The sequence below is a fragment of the Cottoperca gobio genome, chromosome 2, assembly GCF_900634415.1.
Source record: "Cottoperca gobio chromosome 2, fCotGob3.1, whole genome shotgun sequence".
NCBI classification, from domain to species: domain Eukaryota; kingdom Metazoa; phylum Chordata; class Actinopteri; order Perciformes; family Bovichtidae; genus Cottoperca; species Cottoperca gobio.
In genome coordinates, this window is record NC_041356.1 from 5279021 (window position 1) to 5305849 (window position 26829).

Here is a 26829-nt window from a genome sequence, read left to right on the forward strand (position 1 = left end):
AGTGTGTATCGGAGGAAGTAGTGCCATTTAGTTGTTACACATGATTGATTACCTGCTATAGAAGAGCAAAAAAAAGCAAAGATTGTAATCCAGGTTTTGCTAATAACATTGCCTCCGGGGAAACAGACAAAGAAACAGAAGTGTGCGTTCAGCTGATACCATTAAATGAACTCCGTTTGGCCTTTGTTGCTCCTGCACAGGTGCCATGCAACCATCGGGATATGGCGCAGGGATTAAAGACTCACAACCTTCTTCGAAACCGAACAAATACAGCTTGATGTGCAATGGCATGAGATGAATGGGGAAAATCAAGAGCTCTTTTACGGGAATACGCAAACCCCCAATAATGGTGCATTACAATTCTGCAGTTCCGAAAGCAAGGTGACCCTATGTATCAGGAGCACCTATCATTTGTTCCAGGTGATTGCTGCAAGTGCCTGGCTCTAGTGGCATATCCAAAAATCTGATCCCCATGGTTCCACACCATCTTTATCTGGAGCAGCTGCCTGGAGACGACTTGGAGATGTAACACTGACCTTGAATCAGCACTTAGAGGGACACCAACCAGTCTTCCAGAGCCCATGGTCCATGACCAGTTGCCAAGCTCCTTTTCACAGCTACGTCATTTGGTGGTTTAGGTAAAACCGTCTGTATGCATGTAATGGATGAGTTGTATGATTGAGAACAAGGCCCATTCCGATGCATATTTCATGCAGGATGAGAATTCCAGATATTTTTTGGCATTTATTGCAGAAGAAAGTCACCTGCGTGGGTTGAAGTGAGACATGAAAGACGACATGTGCAGAACTCGTCACCTAGGTCCATTGAATCCCAGTTCAGTCTCCCATTCCCAGCAAACCCCTTCCCCCCCTCCGTGAAGTCTTACCTTGTCTCGCTTGGCCCCCCGCAGAGGAAAGAAGCAGGCGAAGAGGAACTTGCCCCAGCTGATGACGGCAGCCAGGCACCAGTTGAGGCGAGCCATGCCTGCGTCTGTCCCGTCTCGTCTGCCAGCCTCTTATCTCCCTCTTCGGCGCCGGGACAGGATCCTGCAACCCCCCGTCAAAAGAACGATGTCAAGCAAAAAAGACCCCGCAGAGACAGGAGACCCTCTTGTCCTACTCCGTGGAGCAGAAATGAATTGAAAACCTTCCTTCAAGTCAGACGACGGCTGGGGATTTATTTTCCTTTCAGGGTTTTTTGGCAATTTCGGCTACCTGTCTGGCTATGTGTCTGCAATTCCAATTTGAGGGGGAACAAGGGGGGCCGGTGTGAAGCTACTGGCGTCCCACAAATGGACTAGACCTTTGAACGGTCTAGAGGGACCCAAAGCATCAAGAGCCTAAAACTGTCTTCCTGTCTTTCCATCCATCTGTCTTTCTCTTTCTTTCGTCTCTTCTGTCTCCACAGCCCGGTCTAGATGAGTCAGTCCTTAAAGTGTGATGAGCACCGTCGGCTGCATAATGCGAAGAGCCCGTTGCTGATCGACGACACTGTTACACATACACACACGCACTCTGGCATGCCCACACTCCCCGTCTCTCACACACACATTCACGCACATGTACGCTCGCCTGCAAAAAAAACCTGCTGTCCTGGCACATACATCCACAGGCAGAAGAGCCCCCCTCTCGTCACACGGCTCCCCTCCAGGCTCAGGATCCCCGGTGCTTCGCGCTCACACACTCCGCTTACACACACTCCGCTTACACACACTCGTCTCTCTCTCTCTCTCTCTCTCTCTCTCTCTCTCTCTCTCTCTCTCTATTGCTCTGTGCTGTTCTCTCACACATACACACATGCACTGATGCTGCAGCACTTACTCAGCCAGCGCGGGAGGAGGGGAGCAAAAGAGTGAGGAGGGGGGAGAAAAGGAGAAATGACTGGGAACATAACGGTTGGAGGAGAAAGAAAAAAAGATGGAAAACAGAAGGGTTTTCTGCTGAGAATGACAGATTGAGTGTATTCATTGAGTGTTTATATTTCAGAGTTGAAGCCAGTGTTGCTGAAGAGAAGACGGCGATGTGCGTACCAACGAAAGTGCGCATCAAGTAGTGTTCACTGGGAGAGGTGGAGGAGCAACAGAATGGGCTGAAAGAGTGAATGGAGGAGTCAAGATGGATGGATGACAGACATCAGGAGAGGAGAAGAATGACAAAAAGGGAAAGCAGCGAGTCGCAGAAGCAGAGGCAGGAGGGGGGAATGTGTTTGAGAATATTGAGCAGAGAACACTGGTGAATACACACACACCAGCATGCGCAACATACGCACACAAAACGGACACGCAGCAGCCGTCACGGTGCAAGGCGGATACAAGGCATGCACAGGGTGAGATGATTGTAGTGTGTGTGGAGAATTGGGTCGAAGGGAGAGAAGGAGGGAGGAGAGAAAGAAAGGATAGAGGATGACAGAAGAGGAGAGGAGCGGGGTGTTGAATCATTGTGTCTTGGGTGATTATTTCCCTCTCCCTCTCTCATACGCACACACACACACGACTGCAGGTGGTGCACAGGCTCGTTCACTGTGCTGCAGTCTCTCTACGCTTCAGTGGGAGCACATTTTCACTGCAGAACGCTTTTCTCTGCTATACCCACCGCCCCCCCCCCCCCCCCCCCGACCCCCACCCCCCCTCATCCCCAGTCCCTCCCACCCAGCACACCACCGCCACACCAACGCAATCACAACACATCAAAGCAATGAGCGAGGGAGATAAAGTGTAGAGAGGATGCTGTTCTGTCAACCAAAGCTAGCTTAGCCTGAGGGGGGGCGGGGGTGGGGTTGTGTTTGGGGGAACATAACACAAATTGTTTGGCCATATGGAAATGCGTTGGCAATAACAAAAAATTACAAGTCTTCCCATTGACAGAGACCTGCTCTCATCAGAGCTGCTCTTCATATGATCATACGTACTGAAATCAGCATTCAGTGCACATGTCGGATATAAACACAGTGTATCGTCTATCCATACGTGTTCCTGCAGGAGGTGCAATGTTGCGTCGATGGCTCACTTAGTAAATGTTTCTTGATAACAAAGCATTTAATGCATTTGCAGAATAAATGCGTATGATGTCATTTATTAATCCATGGTGTGCATCGCTCATGATCAACAACTACTGAATTAATGAATTTCATGTTATACAGATATAGCAGTTGACATTTAGGTTCATTCTCATACACTATTATTAGCTATACCTACGAAAAGCAATGCACTGTAATTCATATATACTGCATGAACAAAGTCTGTGTAGGCATGAAGTGGGGTTTGATGTGTGGGTCCAAAAACACAGAATGTTCTCTCAGGTGTCCCGTGCCAAAGCAGAATTGATTTATCCGTCACGTACATTCTGTACTTAAGTAACGCCATATCCTAATCATGACCTTTTCCTGAACCTAACCAAGTACTTTTGTTGCCTAAACCTAAAGTTGTTTCCTATGAAGAGGGAAGTATAATTGGACACGTGTCGCTCGACATTTGTAGGAAAACGCACGAAAAATGAGGAATAACTTTGCGTAAGACATCACACAGGATATGCTGCCTTGCTAACTAACGATAGGAAGTGCAAACATTTTTAATGCAACAGGTATATAATGAGGTATTACTTCCAGTACAGAATGTGATGAGGGGCAACATGCAGCCTTCAATCTATAAGTCTGAATTTAAGACCATTATTTACCAAATAGGACTCTGGACCTTTGGGACACATATTTTAGGTACTGTTTCTAAATATAGAGGTACACAATATAAAAGTAGAGGGCTTTGGCCACGCAATAGCCAGAGTATTGAAGACCCAAGGAGTCATCACGTACCACAATCATTCAACAACTGAAGATCTCTGCTGGTACACGCCAAAAGGCAGGATCCCACTGGAAAGAACGACTGAGGTGGTATCACGACATCACTTGCAACAACTGTGATGAACGATACATTGGTCAAACAGCAAGGACCTTAGGGAAAAGCCTGACAGAGCAATGGAAGCAGACATCGGCAGTTTGAAAACGAAACACCATGACTGGTCTCAGCACGTCTGGAGAAAGATCAAGGAAGACATCCGAGACCAGAGACGATCTTTGAAGAAATGATTGACCACCTGTTATCACATTACAAAGTCCCTTAGTGAGGTCTAATAATGACACCTGAGCAAGATTCCTGTAAGAAAGCTATGGGGTACGGTCTCCAGGATTAGCTAATCAAGTGAAGTGAGTCAGTCAGTTTTTTATGTACAGCCCAATATCACAAATCAGGAATATGCCTCAAGGGGCTTTACAAACTGTGAAGCATACAACAACCTCTTTCCTTAGGGCCATCAATTCGGATCAGGAAAAACTCCCGTAAAAATGAAGAGCAACAAGAGGAGGGATCCCTCTCCCAGGACGGACATTGATGCAATAGAGGTCATGTGCAGAATGGACCAACGTAAAATCACAGTATGGACGATCAGTGTATGTACACCTTGCATTTAGAATATTTACGACAAATTTCATGATAGAGTTATAGCAATTCCTACATTTATCAGAATGCCTTTCGATATTCTCAAAAATGACATCAAACGTGTTGCTTAAATCAAAGGTGAAAATGTACATATAGCTAGTCAACTGTTTGATTATCAACAATCCTTTATGCAAGCCCTTATGGCCGCATTGCAGTATGGTCTACTGAGGCTACTGTTTACTATAATGGTTAACGTATTATGTCAGTATGACGTTGATGCGAAATGGCAGCTCTATAGAAAGAATCCCTCGCTGTCTGAGTCTGATGGACCAACACCAAAACCTGACGTTTTAGATATGCCTGTTCTGGGAAAGAAATCTATGTAACCTCACACATACTATATGCTTGGCTACTTGTCTGAAGGAAGAAGAAAAATGGGCCACCAACAATCAAATGGGCCCAGAAATGCAAAGCAGACAGTGTATTTTTCCTTTATGTCAACATTATTGATGATGTCCTGTGGATCTGCTCCTTTTACACTGAACTGGATCCCTGCTTTACTTTGCGAGGGGTTCAACACACACAGTATATAGCATACGAAACCATTTAAATATAAAAACGTAAAGCATTTTATTAGCGTTTGCAGTAAACATTTAAAATGGAAATAAACCATGGGAAGGTATTTCATCAGTAATATTTCTTTCAACGGGACATTTCATTTTCTGCAGCGCAGATGAATGAGCAATATGTTTTAGTACTGCACAGTTTCCTACAGCAGTGTGTGCTGTACATCTCAGTGTGAGACTGGGCTTGTGTCCCACTCTCTTGGCAATGCGCTGACCTTTCTCATTAGGCATAAGCAACTTGCATAATCACTGCTGACTTCTATTGACTGGCCTGTCACACTGCCTATGCGTTTGACTGGAAACCCCGTGAAAAAGTGCAGGCTGCCAAAAAACTTCTCCCTCAATGACTTTCCCCTGTCATCTGCAGCAGGATCAGAATCATTTTACACCGAGTGCACAAAAACAGGGGCTTTACAACGTTAGCTACTTATCCTCTATTGCACCAATCGTCTATCAGTATTTATCCAATGTTGGCTATTTTCCCTTCTATCCAAATATATGCACTGTTTGAAATATTCACGACCGTATTCAGAGATTACACATTGTCCCGTAATGTTGTTTAATGTTTAATTTAGTTAATTGTGCTTATAATGACCCTTCCTCCAGGTCTGAAGCCTCACCTGCAAACTCACATCTTTTTCAGAGCAAGGTTATGTAAATGTTTTCATCACATGCAAACAAAATCTGAGTAAATCTAATTTGAGTTAATGCTTTTCACAACAATGATTGTTATGAATGTTTAATACCCTCTATTAAACCTCTTGTTGATCCAAAGGAGGGATCAACAAATTAGTTCCCAGTTTGATGACTCGACACACAGATGTTGAGGATTTTTTTGTTTGACCTGAATATTTGGTGCTATGTTTGTATATGTGTATATTCGATTTTTAGTGTTATTGGATATGGGTTCTGTAAATTAATTTGCATTCTGTGAGGAATAAAAGGCACTTTACAGTGAGAACAAGTGAATTAACTACTGTTGTCCCTACTGTTTTTAAAGGAATAGTTTGTCATTTAGGGAAATACGCTTATTCGCTTTCTTGCAGAGTGAGATGAGATGATTGATACCACTATCAAGCTCCTTTAAAATGTATAATATGTAATATTTACACGTTCAAATGTATAAAAATGACTAGACTTATGTTATATATTTTGTTGAGTTGTGTACTTACATTATTCCAAATGTTTCCACCAATTTTCCAACCCAGAGAAATGTGTAATTTAAACCGAGGTTACAGTCCGTTTCAATTGTCGCCTGTAATGCCGTTGTATCCCCTTTGAGCATGCATCAGTGTTGCCTTTTAAGTTTTTACGACATTTTACTCTTATACCACTTGGGGGGTTTTTTAACTCTATATTTTAACCGGATGAAGGATTTTAGTCGTCGGACGTCTGGGTTTGAAGTTATCAGAGAAACAAGCTGAGCAAACGTTAGCGCCAGCCGAACAGCATCAGAGAAACAACGTGAAACTGCTCTATTCAGTGTTTTTAAGAGTTTTAGTCACCAGGTCCGTTTGTTTTGGAGGATGAGACCTCTGCGGATAATTCGGCTCCGGGTAAAAACGTCTTGAACGACAATGGCGGTGGAGACAACAACTCCCATGACCCCATGCTACTTCACCAAACTCCGTCTATTGTTATTGTTTTGATTGACAGACCCCTAGCGGCAGAAACTTACATATTGTGCGATTAAGAGCAAGGACTCACTGCAGGAGATGATGCAGGAGGATGACAAGTAGCACACAGTCTCAGCAAAACAGATGTAGACAGACTGAAAATGTAACCTTCCAGGTGTGAAAAAGTATATGCCCCATCCATAATTAAAATAATGAGGAAAAGCAGCTCACCGCCAGTTTGCAGGCTTGCAGTGATGTCATCCGAGCCTCCGATGAAGACATGGTCATGGTTGTGATTGACAGCTGGACAGCGTGGTATACAAGCTGCAAGAGAAAGGAGAAACAGAAGGAGGTGCGGAGTTTAGTTTTCTGCACCAGCATCCCATTCACATTCAGAGCACAGAGTGTGCACTGTACTGAGCAGACAGCAGATTAGGTCCCATCACACACCTCATCATTCACTAACACGCAGACTCATCTGCCTTCCACTTCTCTCCCATTCGCCCTTACATTCCTTTCTTTCTCCCCCTTTCTCCTCTCCTCCATTTGAACTCCTTTGTTTTATTTCTCTCCATTTGTGACCTTTTCTCTCAGCATTAGCCTCACTCTTTACGACAAAAATAAACCCTCTGTGCTGTTCTTTCCTTTCTTCCATTGCCCATGCAAAAAAAGTGTTTCATTTTTATTCGAGACACGTACCAAATCAAAAAACAAATAATGATAATTTAGCATCAATGAATTGAAATTGTTAGTTTGAATGTTCTGCAATGAAAGTGTAAATCTTAAACTCTGAAACGCACACATGGGTGCATCCTTCTATGCCCTTGCACTGCAGGCATGCTAGTCCTGACTCCTGGGTGAAAGGTGTCATACATAATATTACATAATAATGATGACACCTTGTTGTTTCAGAAATGTCCCTCTTCATCACATCTAATCCAAGAAAAAGCACTGCAAAGACAGAGGTGACCCTTATGGCCTGTGATCAATGATTCAGTATATTAAGTGAAGGTGCTTTGATCAGTATTACTCAATGACACTGGATAATTGTACTTCAGTGATCCCCGAATGATTAAGTTAGTTTTAACCAACTGTCTGAAGCTAAATTTGATTTTATTAATAACCATAATCTTTATTATTTCTAAGGCTGTCCCGAATACCGTTTTTTGGGCTTCGAAGCCTACAATACGTAGTTTTCTTTTTGTTTTGCTTTGGCATGTTTTATGCGTGTTTGTAATCCTGTGGGGTTAAAAAAAAAAAAGAATATTTGAATCCCGAAATTAAATTGAAAATGGAATATGCGTGTCCAGCCCTTAGTATTTCTTCAAATAAATGGTGCTTAGAAAAAAGTAAGATAAAGATAGTTTTTGTATGACACTCATATGGTGTCCACCTCTGCTTGGGGAAACCTCCAGGTGACAGGTTCATCTTTAGCGGGAGCAAATTATGTGCAGGGACAGGGAAGTACTTGGATGTGTTTAGTGTGGAGGTCTATGAGCGGTGACACGTCCGGGGCCTGCTGCCAAGGGAAACTCAGTTATCCGGCGATGTCTACTCCCCTCCCCCCAACACACACACACACACACATACGGCATCTTCCAACCTTCCCTCCGACCCTAAGGGAGAAGGAAAGACAGGAGAGGAGGGGTGATGATGAAGCTATTGACAGAGAAGTGGACCTACACTCTCTCAGGACATTATCAACAACACGACCAATTTGTACTCGTTTTGATTCACACAATTTTAACAGATTGGCGATGTAGTTTAAGGACAATTCTAGATTTCTACAATTAGTTTTGAGGGTAGACTATTAGCTGAGATGTGGGAACATGGTGGCGTGCTAGACATGTTATGAATAAACGGCGAGATTACCCAGATTATCTATGTCAGTTTGTTTGGAGATAGATCTCAGAAGTTGGTCTGTAAACTGTGATGGAACTTTAAAACGTATTAATTCTACGGTTCGCCTTGGTTTTCCCTTTGAAATAAATGTGGCTTTAGGGAGATGCTTAAAATCTGCCTGATCATCTGATTGCACACATTTCTTGCCCTTTTAAGTAATGCCGCAGCTGTCTGAGATGGATAACATGTTACTGAAGTTCTTACCAAAACCAATAGAAAAACTGGCCAAAACTACACAACTAAGATACAAATTATAATAAATCTGAATTATCCTTTAATTATAGTTGCAAATTATCCATCCATCCATCGTCTACCGCTTATCCGGGGTCGGGTCGCAGGGGCAGCAGCTCCAGTAAGGAAACCCAAACTTCCCTTCTCCGGGCCACATCCTCCAGCTCCAACTGGGGGATCCTGTGATCTCGTTCTTTCGGTCATGACCCAGCCTTCATGACCATAGGTGAGGGTAGGAACGAAGATCGCCCGGAAGATGGAGAGCTTTGCCTTCAGGCTCAGCTCTCTTTTCGTCACAACGGTGCGGTAAAGCGACTGTAGTACCGCCCCCGCTGCTCCGATTCTCCGGCCAATCTCTCGCTCCATCATGCCCTCACTCGCGAACAAGACCCCAAGGTACTTGTTCTCCTTCACTTGGGGTAAGGGCTCATTCCCTACCTGGAGTAGGCAATCCACCGGTTTCCTGCTGAGAGCCATGGCCTCAGATTTTGAGGTGCTGATGCAAATCCCTGTAGGTGACATTTTTATGCTTTCACATAATTGTCATTATCAAGAATTCCATGTGGTCTATTGTCAGATTTACTGTTTGGGAAAGGAGAGCCTATCTGGGTTCAGCGGTAGCATGCAGAAGGTAATCAGTGATGTAAATGGCCCTGATAAGCTGCAATCAGGTATCAGCCAGACGACAGCAGCGTAATGCAACTCAACAGACACGTTATCGTCCCAATCAGCTGCAGTCCGAGGCCAAATTAGAATCGACCCCTGACTCTCCGTTCCTTTAAATCATCCGAACTATGCAGCTTTCACCTTCTCAAGCCATAAGAAAGTCGGGAAGGTTGATTCTTATTATATAAAACTGAAATGTAGACGGCACAGTGAGATGATAATTAGCATTGAAGGAAACAGTAATCGAAATTGGTGGCACATTTCTACACAGAAAGAGAAATAAAAAAGAGGCCGATACTCAAGCTTTTTTAAATGCAATAAAACACAACAAAGCTGTTTAGATCACAAATGGGACACCTATTTGTTTAGCTTCACAACTAGACCTACTTATTCATACTATTTTGAAATCACATTGACGTTTCAAATAATGCTGCATATGAAGGAAATTACCACTCTTAGAATTGGTAAGCAAAAAAGTGGTTACCTCACTGCCTCCCGAAGCACAGCAAGCACAGAGCAATAAAACTAACATGCAGGTGCAATAAAGCAAACATAAATAAATTGATCAATGTCATTTTCAATGTCCGTTTGTCATTGAAATGTTTATGATGTGTGAAATAAAAAGTCCAGCAGGACATTTATAAAAATCTAATTCATTGTCCTCATTCTAGTCATTACAGGATGTGTGCCTGGAACACGGAAGCAGGATTGTGGCTATTTTCATTTGGAACAAGCTCAGAAAGAGCCTGGGGGTAGCAATCCAACCCCCCCCCCCCCCCTTATATCTGTACATCCAGCTCGTAGCTCAAGTCCCGCTGCTGACTTGGCTGTTTTCCAGTAGGGTTTGTGGCGTGCTTTTAGCCCCGCTAATGTAGCTACCTATGTAGGTTAAAGACCCCCTCGTGGTCGACAAATACACCAGTGCCAGGGGAGACATCTCAAGGTGAAAACAGCGTTTAGATCATATACTTTCCCTTCAGAGGTGGCGGCAACAATAAATAGGACAGCAACAATAATGTCAGAGAGACATGTTTGAACTGTGATTGATTTATTCTGGGTGGCACATGACAAAGAAAACATTGAGCCATGATAAATAGTCTTTGGAAAAAGCATGTTGGGAGAAGTGTATTTATATACAGTAAAATAACATAAATTAGATCACGTATTGCAGCTGATATAGGGTGCCAGACTCTCTCATAATAATTTCTACAAATAACTAAGCATGTGTAGGAAAGAGAGTTTTACCCCCTGAAAAATGGGACTTTCTCCATTTAATCCCCCGTTCTTGTCTGTGCTCAGGAATTTGCAGTCCCCTTAATTCCCTAAATGAGCCAAGAAATCGATAGGAAGACTACGGGCCCTCACTCAGTGTAATTATACACATTTATCACCAATCACAGCCTGGGATTTGAATACTGTCTGCTGAGGTCTGTCTGCTGAGCTGTTGTAATGTAAGGCAAAGTGACAGTCCAACTGCAATCCAGTTCATCCTTAAAGCAAGACTAGAGCAATTTGCAGTGCTAGGGATAAAGATGAGAGTAAATAACTATGGAACCAAAGAGAGAGAACATAGAGTAGAGGCCGAATGTCTATTGGATAATCACAGAACATTTCCGATTGTATGAGACCAGGCAGAGCATAACAGCACATTCCTTCACACACTTAAAGACGTTCACAAGAAAATGCTTTAATCCCGGCAATTACTGTGCAGAAGGGAAGATGCAGAGATCTGTCTGGACCAATCTGACGTTGGGCATTAGGGATGAAAATACAACAATATGAACCTTGGCAATAGAGTTCTTACCACTATGAACTAAACTTTAACAAGTGCAGACCTTTTGTTTCTCCAATAAAGTGAGAAATACAATTTAATACAACGCAGAAGTCTGATAATGAAGGCTACTGACACCATACAAGAATTCAAGCGTGTGCACTACATGTAGGTGATGTGAAAGCCAAGGTTCTGCTTCATGTTCTTTCTGAAATGTGTCCTTTGTCTGGACACACCTACAGACCTAGAATTTGTTTCGACAGCAAGTACACTGGCCTTGAATGAGAACGAGCAATCTGTAGACATGAGAGAAAGAGGACACACTGGCCAATACTAAACTGTCACAATGAGTGACATTAAATTCACATAGTGACACTGAAGTCCGCCTGCTTCTTAAGCAAATAAGAACATTCGGGATATGGATGGAAAGAAATGAGCAAAAGCAAAACACTTCCCACTTGTCAGACATTGGAGCAGTTCCCTTCCTTTTAAATCTTATCTCGGCTGAGAGGCAGAGAGAAGGGAGAGAGGGTAAAGGACAGACAGAGCAAAGCAGACAGAGAAGATGTTAAAGGTCCATGCAGTTACCTTGCTATTGTCCCTGGGTACCGTTCTACTTTGTGCCAAAACTGCTGTACGTCAACAATTCTGGTTTGCATACTTCTACGCTTTGATTCAACCGTTTTCTGACCTGCCAGTGCTATGATTACAGTTTTGTTAGGTTACAAAACTACTTGGTTAAAATGATTTGTGGTCATGGTTAGAGGAAACCGTAGGGTGCTAACAGTGATCACCGGGTTCAAAGTGGCACATCCATCCACCCCGACCTCCTCCCTGACAGACTTTTCGGTGCGATAACAATGTCACGTCATTACTCACACAACTAGAAGTCCTTGTTAGGGATACCTTTTTGGTATCGGAAGCGTTCTGGTTTCCGTGCGTAGACCGAGTAGTATTGACCAATCACGTTCAAGCAGGCTTGTGCAGAATACAAGTAAAAAGAGTGGCAAAACTCATTTGTTTTTAGTAGCTTGTAAACTGGCTACTTGTATAAACAATCGGGTTGTCTGCATTGCTCTCAATTACGACTCCAGTCTCGCGTCTCAAGTTACTAATCGAACTGCAAACAATTGACTGGTGCAAGGTAAAGGACATCTTGGCTCGGACATCCGTTGGCTACACCAGCACCCCCAAAGTATTGCCCCTAGTCTCAAGGCTTATCGTCGTCAGACCGGTAGCCAATGGGCTCCATGATTGGGGAGTTTTAAACATTTGACTGGCCATGGATTTGATTTTCTTCTGGCTCGTTTTACTGTTCTTTTGGCATTTTTAAAATTAGACTGGACGAAAGGGGTCACAACTAACTAATGCATCATCCGTGGGTGACATCATGTTTATTATTCATTGGTTTTGGGCTGGTTTGGGACAGCCCATCAACCTTCCCCTGAACCTGAAACTGAGCATTTGTGTCACTACAAGGGTAAAAGTGTGTATATGTGTCTGTCAGCATTAACTCCCACTCCTTTTACTGATTTTAAAGGATTCATACAAACTGTGCAACGACAGTTTTTCAGTTTTGAAAGACTAAGTAGATATATAATGTCTGAACAACCAGTTATACTGTTACACTGGGTGTACATATAGCACAGAACTATACAGGCCAGATGAGAAATGGAAATGCCAAATTCTCCCCTGTCCCCTTTAAAGCTCTGGCAAATCTGACCTCTTTCGTGGACAGAAAATGCCGACCAGATATTAGCAGAGACATTTCGAGGAAAACAGCGAGAGACACATAGACCTCTATTCTCCTTCAGAGCCAAAGCCATGAGAGGCAGTGAGCAATGTGTCTCTCCTGAGGGAATTATGGGAAATGAACCGTTCTAAAGGCCTAGTATATCCAACGGGACACAACTTCAGGCATCGCTGCCAAAGTGTCACAACACTGGCAGGCCACAAAACAGTGACACACACACAAACAAAGACACACACAGACTGTACAGAAACTACAAGAGCATTAGAGCTGCAGTCTTTTGGCTTGAAACATTAAAAGGGACAATACAGATTTGACAAAATTCAACTAAATATAGCAAATGTAATTTACCCAAATTGTAGGATTACTTTTTAGTGACCAGAATTGATGGCGCTCAACTGCAAAAAATTACTTTAATGCTCAATAGCGGACTAAAGGATCTAAGATGGACACATTTTGCCATGCACAGGAAACACATGGCTGTAAACATCATGCATCAAAGCCAGCTGACACTCAGCTGATCAGAATGATGATGATGTTTTCCGGTGATGGCTCCTCTCCCTGCCGGTGCACTGTTGCCATGGGAGATGTTTATGTAAGCCATGCCTAATCCTGTTAACTGTTACTGCGGCTGCTGAGCAGCATAAGTGTTCGGCAATGCTGCACTGCAAAAAATGTCTATCTTAAGTCCTTTCATTGAGTGCCGGGGTTTTATTTTTTTCTTGAAACAAGTGAAAAAGGGAAATGGGAAGAGATTATTTTAGCCTTTGATTTGGGGAGAAAGGAGGAAGCGCAGCGGCAGGAGAGAAGCGATTGGGTGCATACACATTTACATTTTGGTTTGCAGTGCTAAACCTATGTTATATATAGAGTTTTTATCAAGTCGTTATACAATGTAATGGACTTTAAAACTTAATTTATGGTGAACACGCTTTTTTCATAAACCTCAACATGACTGTAAAAGCCAAATATTGAATACATGTTGAATAATCAGATTTTGGTCTAGATTCATTAGAAAAATTGCATCCGTCAGACGTTTCCTTTTTTCTGTTCAAACTGTTCACAAATAAGATCAATACTCATTATTCTGCAGGGTGAACTTCAGCTCTTATCCAGATGCTGTCTTCTTGGAAACATCCCCCACTGTCCCCCATAAGATCACGTTTGAAAGACAAATACATCCAGACATTTATTAAACCATTGACCTACATTACTGAGGATTCAAGATCATCTTTATGTTAGGAACAGGAGAGACGATCAGAAGAGTCTACGCAGAAGTTATGCAGCGCTGAGCAGGACCCTGTGATGCAGCATTGTATCCACCTTATTTCATACTGCACTGGTACTAAAACAGATTTTTTTTCCAGACGATCTAAAGAATCATGGACTATAAGCCCCTACCTCACGGCCTTATCTTCAACCGTCACCACCACTGTAATAAAAAACATAACCTTTAAATCATTCTCCCCCTTCAGAAATAGGAGCATTATTTGTGTATTCCACCATCTTCTGTAGGAAAGGAATGGCAAGGGAGAAGTCTAAGCCTAATTATCCCGATTAAAAAGCAGAGAGTATGAACGAGTCATACAAAAGAGGATTATACAGACATGAAAGAAGAGAGAGGGGAAGAGGAACAGAGCAACAGAGAAATGGGAGAGCTCATGTTAAAGCAGACGTGGATGATGAGAAGTCACATGCATGCAGCCTATACGCCTCACAAAGGAGATTGGACAGGGAACCTATGCATCGCTGGTCTCCTCCCCCCATTCTCTTCACTCTCTTTTGCTCCATTAGCTTTATTACAGTCTCTTGGCTGAGTAATCGGGCTATTGGACAGTTACTTCATCATGAAGGTCAACAAAAGATCCATTGTGGATTTGATACTGTTCTGCAGCGAGTATAATGGTTTTCCCAAAGCCATTGGCGGCCCCTGCCAAGGGACCACAGATAAAGATGTGTTTTGAGCTAAAGAAATACATTTATGTTGTAAAATAGAAATAAAATAAATGTACGGCAAAAAGAATCCAGAGTAAACTATTTGGGCTGAGGTAGATCTTGAGCCACTCAGTGGCTAGGGACGAAAAACGTCAGTTGGTCATTCTACCACCTTGGTCCAAACTAAAATACCTCAACAAATATAGGATGGATTGCCATACAAGTTGGTACAACCATTCATGGTCCCAAGAGGATGACTCCTACTGACCTTGGCAATCCCCTGACCCTTTATACACCACCAACAGCAAAATAATGGCATTCCAATTAGCTTCAGCTGTATATAGTGTTTCATTTAGCTGAGTACAGCTTCACAAAGCTTCACATTATGGAACATGATATAATCTTTGGTTGGACTCTACTTAACTGATAACACACCCACATTTATTTAACTCCTTGCTGTCGGAAACAAATGTGTCCTAAAGGGGTTTATTTCCGACTTTGGAAAGTTCCTCCAAACATTCAATAGAACCATTTTCACAGGCTGAATTGTAATTTCCATAAGGATTAAACTGATCTTGATAAGTAAACTCTGGAGGACTGGCCCTTTAACCTCTATCAAAACACACAAACGTACACACATGCCTCACCTCATTCCCCACCTCCCGTTTCTGTTCTGTGCCAGCAATGCACAGCAGCCGGGCCTGTAGCCCATTAAACACAGTTTTGTTCTACTCAGTGCGTCATCATCACTCTGATGCATCTGCTGATCACAGCGTGCAGAGGAACATTAATACACAGGCTCCACGTGTCACCAGGGGAACACAGGGTCTTGGCCTCATGGCAAACCTCCCGAACCTCCTCCCTAACCTCCTCCCTTCGTAACTCCCTGTCCATATGGACTTTATGTCATACTGGAACAAGAAAGAAGCAAAAATCCTAGAAGGCATTTGGATGACACTCCTAAGATCAGGGCCATGACTTCACTTCACACTCAAAGAAACTCATTTTTCTAAAGGCTAGGTCACACTCTATGATCTAATGCTGATTATAATTATGACAGGACAAGCATGACCGTCAGCCTGATGGAAAAGTATTTTACCTTCTTGTGGCTTTAAATACAATACCATCAGGGTTCAACATACTGCTATTACACTGGCTGGAAAACGCTGCAATGACAGCACATTGAACGCTCTGCGCCATAAAAAGCAAAACTCAGGACAAATCGCAATCGGAATGCCTTCAGCTTGCAGGAGAATTTGCTGTGCAAATGAAAACATGTATATGGATAAGCAGTTTTGTGTTTTTGATGAGAGCTGTTGTGAAAAGGACTGTTGACTCTAACCAGCCAGCGCAGCAGCTCAGTCGTGTATGATGTTGTAGGTTTCAAAGAGAAACCATTTTCCCTCCTACTCAAATTAAAAGGTCAAAGTGCATTTGACCCTCTTTCGACCGCGTTGGCTGCTGGCATCTGCCTAATGTCTGGTTCAACACTGACAGACTGGCTGTCCTGGAATTTTTTCCCGATGCCAGGAGCCAGGGGCGCAAAACAAGGTTTAAATCTTACACCAAGCTCGTTAGAGAGGCGAACCAGCGGCAGTCTACCACCATTAATGTGCCAGCTCAGCAGTAGCAACAGTGGGGGTGACAAAGTTGAGATGGAAGCCGTGCCATGAGACGGTAGGAGCCTTGGATCAGAGACCCAGACATGGACATGCAGAAAACTTGATTAGATGATATGCACCAGCATATTTGTGTGTGACCTTTTGGTTGCATTTCAGTACAGTCGGTGTACATTTGACCATCAAAACAACGGTAGAAAAGCATCTGAAACAATAAGCTCTTGGGCCCAGGTGGAAAAGCAACCTGACCTGAAAGGTACTTGAGGATATTCAGATGGAATTGATTCAAACAGACAAATGGAGAGAGAGAGCTCCAACAACTGGCAGCAGTGGGATGCTTTTCCGATTGACAAACATGATACAGGGTTTTTTCATTTTCGTCCAATACCGATAATTTTGTCTGGCGATAGAGTTGTCCATCCATCCATCCATCCATCCATCCATCCATCATCTACTGGCCGGGTCACGGGGGCAGCAGCTCCAGTAAGGAACCTCAAACTTCCCTTCTCTGGGCCACATCCACCAGCTCCGACTGGGGGATCCTGAGGTGTTCCCAGGCCAGTGAGGAGATATAATCTCTCCACCGAGTCCTGGGTCTTCCCCGGGGTCTCCTCCCAGCTGGACGTGCCTGGAACACCTCCCTAGAGAGGCGCCCAGGTGGTATCCTTACTAGATGACCGACTCACCTCACCTGGCTCCAACATGCATGACCAAGTTCAAAACTGGTCAATTAATTGATGACAACAACTAATGAGTATAGTGCCCTAATATCAGGGATTAGTACTATTTACACACCAGATTAAAAGTGAATGTCACAAGTGTGAGTCAATTTCAGGGCCCTCCTGCCCAACTCTTCTCTGAAAATGTTCATCTGATACATGCAACTGTCATGTAAATGCCACTTTAAAAAAAAAAAGCTGCCGGTATACACCATGACACACCAAGTAAGAATCATGGACGAGCCTTTTCAGGGACTTGCTGGTGGATCAGAGCAGCATGGAAGCCAAACCTGTTACATCCTCCCAGGCTAATTTAATTATCAGTGCCATTTATTTTCCCATTAATCTTCCACACAGGGAAACCACGTTTCTGTTGGGAGAAGCCTTTGTGGTGAATCCACTCGGGACATTCTGCGGTGCAGAGTGCAATGCTTTAAAAGGGAAGGAAACAGGTGATTTGATTTGGATTATGACAGATTTCAGTACTACCACAGCTACTGATGTATCCCACTTTGTCAGCCGTCATGTTCAAAGCTGAGATAGAAAATATTTCCTTTCATTGTTTTTGAGCAGGGCGACACTGAAAGGCATCCAGTTTTTATTAAAAGGAAAATATTGTCCTGATACGATTATGTTGGTTTAACTCTAATCTGTTCCACTCTATAGCAACTGTATAGTGTGAATCTTATCCTTGAGTCTTGAGATATTTATAGCGGTATGTTTTGTAATGTAATCAGTATACGTGCTTTCCTATGCATTATTGAGGGGAAATAAATATTTATGATACAGTCGTGGCACAGTTTTGCCTTTTGCTACTTGAAGAAATCCTGCACATTTCGTATGACCCACATACTGCTTAAAAAAAAAAAGTCTCACTGTCTAATATGCGCCTCTCACCTTCTATCACTCTTCACGCATGGACAAACACAAATATGCACACGCAAATACGCGCCGTGCACGCATTCTGAGCGGATCAAGCGTCCGTGTTTTTTTCCAGGGCCTACCTGAGGGTTTGACATTGTATAGTTGAAGAGTGTGTGATATGAGGAGTGACCTGAGTGTGTGGAGGGTAAACGGAGTGGCTCCCAGGGGGGGCAGCTTGTTCTCTCCAGCCCTCTTTTAGAGTTCAGACAAGTCCCATGATGCTGAGAGATTAATGAAGCTGCACTGACACTGTGATCCCTACAGGATACACACACACACACACACACACACACACACACACACACACACACACACACACTATTCATTTCACCTTATGACAGTTTTCATATACCTGCACTCATACGAGTCAAGTATTCATTGGCACACACATTGTACGGACATTAGATTTTCTCAGAAACTAACCTGCACTAGGATGAGTAAGACCTTCAACAATAGATCATTTATGTGCTCACATACGCCATCAGAAATGTTTGCTTTAAGTAGAATTCATAAAAGGTAATATCAAACATGGGTTTTTCAGCATTATGTCGTAAATGCTCCGTGATTCATCACCCTCAGGATTTAAAAAGCTCAAATGAGAAGGGCCTGTGTCCATCTCCATCCTCCGGCCTGGCAAAGACACAAGCGAGCTGCACCAGAGCTCGGGAGAGTCGAGAGGATGTCGCATTAACACACTGGACTAATCTCTTGCCTGCAGTCAGGCAAAGCAGACTTCCATACTGCAGCACTGCCTCCTTGTGCTCACAAATGGGTACTGCAATTATGCAACGAGCAACCCTTTACCTGGGTTCTGCAGTAAAAAAAAAAAAAAAAAAGGAAAAGAAAGGACACGGAGGAAAAAGAGTCCCCCAAGGATGTATAGGTAGTGTGCAAACACGTGACAAAACTGTGTGACATATGCGCGCGATGCCATTTTGGATGAAAAACAAATCAACAATGGCGTCTAAAGCGAACAACAACAACTCTTCTTCAAAGTATTCTGATTATCTGGAGTCCTCTGCAAAGGCAAGATTCAGAGAAAAAGTCCACATTTGCGGCCTTGACCTGTACACGCTAAAGCCGTCAGGATTATATTGAGGATTTAGATTCATTACCTCCGGATATTGTGAACTACCTTGTGCTACAAACGTCGTGGGCAACCAACGCACAAATTAAGGCATACAAGAGCTTAGATGCTTATAATGTCTTTGTTTCTGGCTGGGTTGGTAGTCTTCTTACCAAACCAGTGAAAGATGACAGGGTGCTCGTCCATGACCGTGTAAATCACTCTCAAAGAGCTCGAGATACACCGCTCAAGCCGTGGTTTGTGAGTGAGAAGAGCGGCGATGTTATCCTCGCACACTGTGATTGTATGGCTGGAGTAAGCGGAGCATGTTCTCACATTGGTGCTTTGCTTTTCGCAAGTGAAGTAGTCTCAAGAATAAGCCAAACAAAAACATGCACAGAAGAAAAGAGCAAATGGCTGCTATCATAAAGCTTTGCCGCTTCTCCTAGTGACGAGAAGTAAGGTCTTACAGTGTTCGGGTATATCATAAGCACAAATGTTTAACGTAAACATTGAAAACATAGCTTTAGCATGAGCTCTTACCAGATATAAAGTGGACTGCCACACACACGGGATGAATTGTGCTTCTTCTTCTGTTAAAATCCTCACGAGTTATGTTGCTAAACCAGCTGACGGCGTTCGGTAGACAGCAATTCATCCCTCTTTTGTGGATTGTTGTGTTTGATGATTTTAGGAAATCTAAAGAACCGTTTCTCTGGATCACGAGTAGCGTTATGACCACAATTATACACTGCGCACACGATTGGCATTTTCTTTCAATCTTAGACGTTTAAATACAAAGAAAATTACGAAGCGTTGCAGCAACTCCCACGCGAACGGCCGCCATCTTGGTTGTGTATACCATCCAACATGGTTGACTTACGGGTTGGGAAATAAGCGTGACGTTACATGCACACGATCTATACTACTTTAAACTATTTCAGGTTAGGAAAAGAGGAAACAAGATATTTTTAATTCATTTGGGACAATAACTACAGCCGGAACACTTCTGCTGTGATGGCTTTGTTTGACATGTGAGGTTTGGCAAGGTATGAAAAGATATATTTGCAGTTAAAGTCAGCAAAAAAGCGTATCCCTTACGTAATACATCATATGTATGCATTAGTCAGGGTGAGACAGGATGTACGATATATTTTTTGTATTACTGTTTTTCACTGAAGAGGCTTTTCAAATTCAAGGTTAGCCTTCGCCAAGTACAGGCAGAAAGCTGACATTCTCTCTCCAATGCCATTTCTCACTAACATTTGCCTCAAAGTCAAACATGCTAAAAAGTCTCCCTTCAGGGGTCTAAAAAAAAATCCTGAGGTAGTGGAAGCCATGATAAATGAATATGTAGTGTTCTACATAAAGAGCCAAACGCATTACACAGAACTGTGCTCTGCACCAGATGCTTGATAGAAGTCAATTAACCAAAGGAGTTACAAAACTCATCCCAACACCACGATGCATTTGTTTAGCACAATGCACTGTGGTTGCCATAGGAGCAGCTTAAATCTGACGGTCAGAAAGAAGAGAGATCTATTTGCTGGAGATAAGAAAATGTTTATTTTAGTAGTGGGATCTTACCACGGCATGTAAAGTGCGTTAATGTCAAAATCATATTGAAATGAGCATACCAAAATGTATTTTACTCGTACAGTTTCATTTTACTTTTGAATAACACTTTTGATACTTCATATAAATAAAAAAGGTAGACATTGCATTCATTTCCTTTTTCCACAATTTTAAATAGCTAAATATTTCACGCAATAATAAAAACCAACGTGTTTGGGATTTTTTTCTTTTGCCTTTATTTTTGATGTCTTACATTTGTGTCTCGCTGAGTAACTTTTCTACGCTGTGAGGAGTTGAGTGAACGATGGAAGCACTTATCAATGGATCGGTACAAAAGGTAATACTTTAAACGCACAACTGCCAATCACTCTGACAACATCTGATGGCAATCTCCCCCCCCTCCCCCCTCCTAAAGCCTGAATACTAAACCCTCACGGACTTAATTGGCGTCACCTGATGAGCGATCGAGTGCGAAAGGCTGCAAGAGCTCGAATGGTAAAAGCAGGAACGTTGCAGCACTTTGAGGCGACCTAATTGTGAGTTTGGGACTTTTTATTTGACGTTCTTTTTATTTTCTTCATGACCAAGGCACCGAAGGGGGGGCTACTGCCTGATTTGAGGATATATAATCATCGTGTATATTTAATATCCGTCTACTCACCATTCTACTTGTGTAGAATCTTCATCAGGAGGAGTTCTTCACCTGATCTGGAACACTAACGGTGCTTTTCATTACGCTTACTTCTGCTTCCTCCCCATCCACATACCTGAACCAGCCCAATATGAAAATGCTTCATGTTTTCCTTCATACAGAAGGATTACGCAAAGAACCCATTCTATTAAACAGCGCTGCCCTGTTGAGGTCAAGCTTTGCTTTTGCTTTGAAAAGAAGCTTAACTTAGAAGGTTGAGTACGAAATTACATTTTAAAACAAACAAGGCGACTAACAGACACAGCGGGACTTCGTAGGTCTCACCTCTCAGTAAAACGACATCACGGTCGTTTTTCCCACTCCTGCAAACAAAAACCACCACGACACACGGTCCCATCTAAGCAGCCTCGACTTTAAACAGCGACTGAAAGTTTATTTGAATTAAATAAAGTCTTGTACATTTCACAGCTATAGGGGCCTACATAGTAAGCAAAACAAAGTCTACTCTTTGTCCATGTGCAGAACTACTCCACGGGGTAGTTCGAGACTGTCATCATGTGACTAAAGGTGAGGGGAGAGGGCCAGAGAAAGGACTCCTCAAAAGGGTCGGCTGATGTGAAAGTAAGAGAAGGTCCTCAGTTCAGAAAGCCTTTTCATGCAGATTCCTTCCAAAGTTACACGTCCATTTGAAAAGTAATGTGTGTGCAAAATATTTCATGAAATGATCATGCTTTAAAACGGCAGATAGCTGAAGTTCTTTGTAATGAACATCGTCTGGATTCATTATACTTTAGAGATATTGTAGGTTAAAGCTCTTTTCTTCCTCCACAAAGTCCACTACTTTTCGGTTACTGATATTATCTACTTTGGAAGGGTCTCTTGGCGAATGCGGTCTTGAATTCTTGGCGTCGTATCCTGTAACTTCACTCTAAGCCCGTTTCTCCACCTCCGCCGCAGACTTAGGACAGAACAGCATTGGAGTTCTTGATTCCAACCATGTTGTCGACACTGGCGGACCTCCTCATAGACGATTTACTCAGGTCTTTGTACTTGTCCTCGCACAGCCTGGAGATGGCCTAGAGACAAAATCACAAGCACAAGACTGTTAATACTTAACCAACAAAACAAGGAGAGCAGCCAGATCTCCACCTCCAGTGTGAATGCAGCCTTTGGGCCTCCTCACCTCCAGTTTTTGGGCCCGCTTGTTGCTCAGCGGCTCCAGAGGGAAACTGAGGTTGTTGTCGTCGGCAAGTGAGCGCAGGTCAAAGTAATACTTGGCATAGACGCTGGCTGGGACGTTGATGTTGAACTGGAGCAACTCCAGGAAGTGACGCTCCATCTCATTCCTGTAGAACATGCAGGGGGGATTCAAGAGGTTTGGTTACTGCTTTTGGGCTGCAACAAGTTACCGAACAGCAATTTCATGGATAGAAGGCAACGCTCACATGTCCTCCACTGTGATGTCTTTGAGGATCTGGCAGTAGTCGACGTTCCACACAGCCTGGTCGTCCCAGACTTTGGAGGCCAACAGGATGGCACCGAGAACAATCCGCTTCCAGTTACAAGGACAGATGTCCATCTCAGCGTACGTCAACAGCCTTTCCAGGTACACCTGGCACAGCACACACACAATATATTACACACACGTAACAGTAGCAGCCTTGCCATTTGGACTTCGGATGATGTCTGGACCACCAGGTTCCGGGCTTACCAGAGTGACGATAGCGCACTCCGCAGTGAGCTGCGCAGAGCTGAACAGCGTTCGTATGAAGCGGTAGATTAGTTTGTGTTCTGGGTCCACCACAGCGTAGTCATCCGGAACCTTTTCTCGCTGTTGGTCAGAGTCAGCATTATAGGTCAATAGGCACAGAGCATACAGTGAATATCACTTCTAAGTGTCATCAAACGCCCCAACTCACCGTCAGAGGATGCTTCTTCTCATCAAATATATCCAGCGAGCGGTTTGAATCTCTGCAGGAGCAGGACATTAAACATGTTAAATGTGCATGTGATTATTTTGAAACCCTATCTGTGGGGGTTTAATAGTGTTTGGTTTTCTCACTTCAGCCTGAAACTACATGGAATGCTATACTATGATCAACACTACGAGCGAGATCTGATTTAAACCATCACCGATTCACTTCCTCTTACCACTGAAACCTTCTACTGGACTTATATCCTGATGAACTTCAGGACAAAATGAGTAATTATTCGTGTTCATTCAGGGCCGTGCCACAGATCGAATTGATCCAACTGCTATGATGCCAAGAGAATGAAACTAATTAACAAAGTAAATAATTGACCTCATGACCGACTACCACTCCTTTTTACCATCATCAAAAAGTATGTCAAGCCAAGAGAGGTCCAAAACTAACTTACAAAACCCTGAGGAATATATAAAATTTGACCGACCTCCATCCATCCATCCATCTGATATCTATCTATGTATGTATCTATCTATCTCCATCCATCCATCTGCTATCTATCTATCTATCTCTATATCTGCTTTCCATCCATCCATCTGCTATCTATCTATCTATCTCTATATCTCTATATATATCTATCTATCTATATCTATCTGTTATCCATCTATCTCTAGCAAACCATTACATGTTGATACCCCCACATTACTAATTCATTCATTTGTTTCCAAACTAACTAACTGACTGAAGAATTGTCTTTATTAAAATAATTTGCTATTTATAAGTTCCATAAACCCAAAACAAACCCTACTCGACTTAGTTTGTTTCCCAACTAAATACTGGACACAATGAAAACAGCAAAACCAAAACTCTATAAAGAGTAATAGAAACTTGTCCTACCTGTTTTTGATGTGATAGTACATGGCCAATGCGACGCTGGAACAAAGAGAAACCGACACAGACAAACAGTGAATCACCGGATGCGATTTTCATTGTTTTTCACCAAACAAGAGCTCCTCTGTTGCATTTTTTGCAGATCACGTCTTCCAATATCCAGTAGCATGTTGATCGAGTCTGCTGCAACTCGAGACATCGTGACATTTCTTCTCCAGAAAAATTGGCCATTTGGTTCGTTCACTAAAACCACGTGCTAACTACGGGTTAAGCGTGTTAGCTCGCAGCACAAAGGTTTAAAGAAAAATGTTTTGAGCCGTAAAAAGGACAAATGCCTCAACTCTTCCCTCGTCACATGACTAAAAAAAAAAGGACACCAGCACACAACAATACTAAATGTAATACTATTCCTATGAGGATATTTCCAAGGCTGGAGGTAAAGTCACTTACCATTTGATCGTGCTCTTGAGGTTGGGCTGGCTCACTGTGCTATCATCGAGGAATATCGTTGAGCAGGAACTGTACTTTTTTGTCAGCAGCCCAGGGGACATCTGCTAGAGTGGAGAGGACAATGCAATGACTGTAGAGTTGAACTTAAAACAGATCATTTGAATGTTTTAAAGTAGAGTTGTATGAGGTACTTATCCATATAGACAGTGTAGGGCTGAAATTTTGAAGCAGACAGGAATGTACTGCTGTGAAAGGCCCACCAAAGCTACAACGTCTATGATTCAACAGGGAACTGAAGCAGTTATCTATGCTCACACTCTAGCCACCAGACTCCATTGGAAAAAAGCTCAATTTTACCTCGCAGAACACTGTGTTATTGTGTGACTTTGGTTAGTTGGGATTCACCAAAGTCACACAATAACACCAACAAACTAACGGATTGAGGCAGCGGTAGACCAGCAACCACAGTGTCCTGCGAGGTAAAATGACTGATTTTTTTAATGGAGTCTGGTGGCTTTGGCGATGGCATAGATGGACGTTTTGCTGCTGACCCTGTCCACAGCAGTACATTGCTTAGTTTACCGACTATGGATAAGGACTTCATACAACACCACTTCTGGGTCAAATTTGTTTGTGCGTGAAAACCTCACTTTGTCCTGCTAAAGAAAATACATCGACTACATTCACTTACATGATTCAAGTAGTTGCTTTTCCTCTTCTCACGCACTGAAATGAGAAGGGGAAAAAAAAAGGTCTGAGTTCAGGACATTCAGAGGAGGGTAAAAATAATAATAATAATAATAATAATAATAATAATAATAATAATGTTATGCAGAGAAATACTGACCGTCCGTCTGAGACTTGTTGAGGAAGAGGGTGCTGGCTCTGGGGTGGTCTGATGGGTTGGTCTCTTGGGCCAACTCTGTAAGATGCAAGTGAAGATGGAACGCATTTTTTAAGAGCACTGCATTAAAATGAGTGTGCAGGATTTTGTGTGTCCCAAGAGTCTCCATAATGGTTATTTGTTGCTTGCTAAGGGTCATTTAAAAAAACAAAAGTCTCAATCAAATGAGTTATCACCCACCATCCGGGAGCTCCCTGTCGCTGATGTGCTGCAGGTATGTCCCAGTGTCCTCGCTCACTTCCTCAGTGGTGGTAATGGGACACTCCTCCAGCTCCACCTCTCTCCTGTGGATCTTGGGACTCTCTCTGGGAGAGATGCAGCAAGACACCGAACCTCCCATCTTTGACCTACAACAGTCCTGCTACAGCCAACACTGTCTCCCATACAACTCAGGAGGGATCACCCACTAGTCCAACTGACAACAAGGGTGCCTGCAACTTAAGCAAAGTTTAATCTAAATCCTCTCCGTGCCAGTCAATAAATGTGACACCAATCTAAAACTGACTGTATTTGGTTTAAGATAAAACATTTGAAAATGATTAGTTTAGCATATTAGGGTGCAGTCTAGCCTGTGTTCTTCGCTGCAAAGGGAATAATCCTGCTTCAGAGTAGAATGGGATCTAATGACAGCCAACTGGGTGTCTGCGGTATGTGCAGGACAGCTGACATATCCAGGGCGTGTGCGCAGCATAGCACTGGTGCACTTTAATAAGATTTACATGCGTGGATTGAACACGTTTGGTCGGTGAATGACTAATATCAACTCATTTTACTGAATAGAGGCTAACGATACAAAGTCACAAGCTCCTCTAGCTCCCTCCATGGCTAGCCGGCTAACGCTAGCATCCGCACCTCAATCCATTCATGGCTTTCCAGCAGCATGGATCAATCCATTTTCACTGCAGTTGAAGTCTCTGTCACACTTGAAGGCCTTTCTACAAGACTAACGTTACAATTATTTAACTGGAAACAACTCCAGAGATAACTATGGAAGCGGAAAGCGAGCGAGTTTGGGAATTTTTAAAAGGTAGCCAACGCTAGCTCTCATCTCGTCGCATTTGCAGTAGACACGTCTTGGATGTCAAATCCACCTAAGCAGTGAAGTTCAGAGGTAGCATCCGCCTACTGCTTTTCAAACTAAAAGTTAGGATTTTGTACGTGATGGTGGACACATTTATTCA

General features: G+C 43.0%; 2 protein-coding genes across 5 annotated transcripts in view; both read right to left on the bottom strand.

The window, feature by feature from the left end:
* Positions 1-2362, bottom strand: part of tns1a (tensin 1a) — an 87469-nt gene extending 85107 nt beyond the window's left edge. The window contains 1 exon segment of the mRNA XM_029444912.1: positions 887-2362. Within this exon segment, the coding sequence (XP_029300772.1) occupies positions 887-982 (96 nt within the window). The 5' untranslated portion in view covers positions 983-2362.
* A 19507-nt stretch (positions 2363-21869) lies between these two features.
* Positions 21870-26771, bottom strand: LOC115021279 (cyclin-Y-like protein 1). Of its 4 annotated transcripts, none has more exons than XM_029451607.1 (11): positions 26501-26771; positions 25829-26079; positions 25592-25666; positions 25436-25470; positions 24745-24848; positions 24301-24336; positions 23398-23449; positions 23190-23309; positions 22924-23090; positions 22662-22824; positions 21870-22554 (listed from the first exon to the last, which is right to left on the bottom strand). In XM_029451607.1, exons 2-11 carry the CDS (start codon positions 25986-25988, stop codon positions 22438-22440), a joined length of 1029 nt encoding a protein of 342 aa, XP_029307467.1. In that variant the 5' UTR covers positions 25989-26079; positions 26501-26771; the 3' UTR covers positions 21870-22437. The 4 variants fall into 4 exon arrangements, with proteins under 4 accessions (XP_029307467.1, XP_029307461.1, XP_029307451.1 ...); XM_029451601.1 differs by having other exon boundaries at positions 25829-26085; XM_029451591.1 differs by having other exon boundaries at positions 25829-26771.
* Positions 26772-26829: the final 58 nt, after the last annotated feature.

What these genes read in the sequence shown, in the direction of transcription:
- LOC115021279 (XM_029451607.1), bottom strand. Translation starts at nt 25,988, where the DNA reads ATGGGAGGTTCGGTGTCTTGCTGCATCTCTCCCAGAGAGAGTCCCAAG. An exon ending in AAAGCAACTACTTGAATCAT is followed by an intron (nt 24,849 to 25,435) that starts GTAAGTGAATGT and finishes TCTCCACTCTAG; the next exon opens with CAGATGTCCCCTGGGCTGCT. An exon ending in CTCAAGAGCACGATCAAATG is followed by an intron (nt 24,337 to 24,744) that starts GTAAGTGACTTT and finishes TCTTTGTTCCAG; the next exon opens with CGTCGCATTGGCCATGTACT.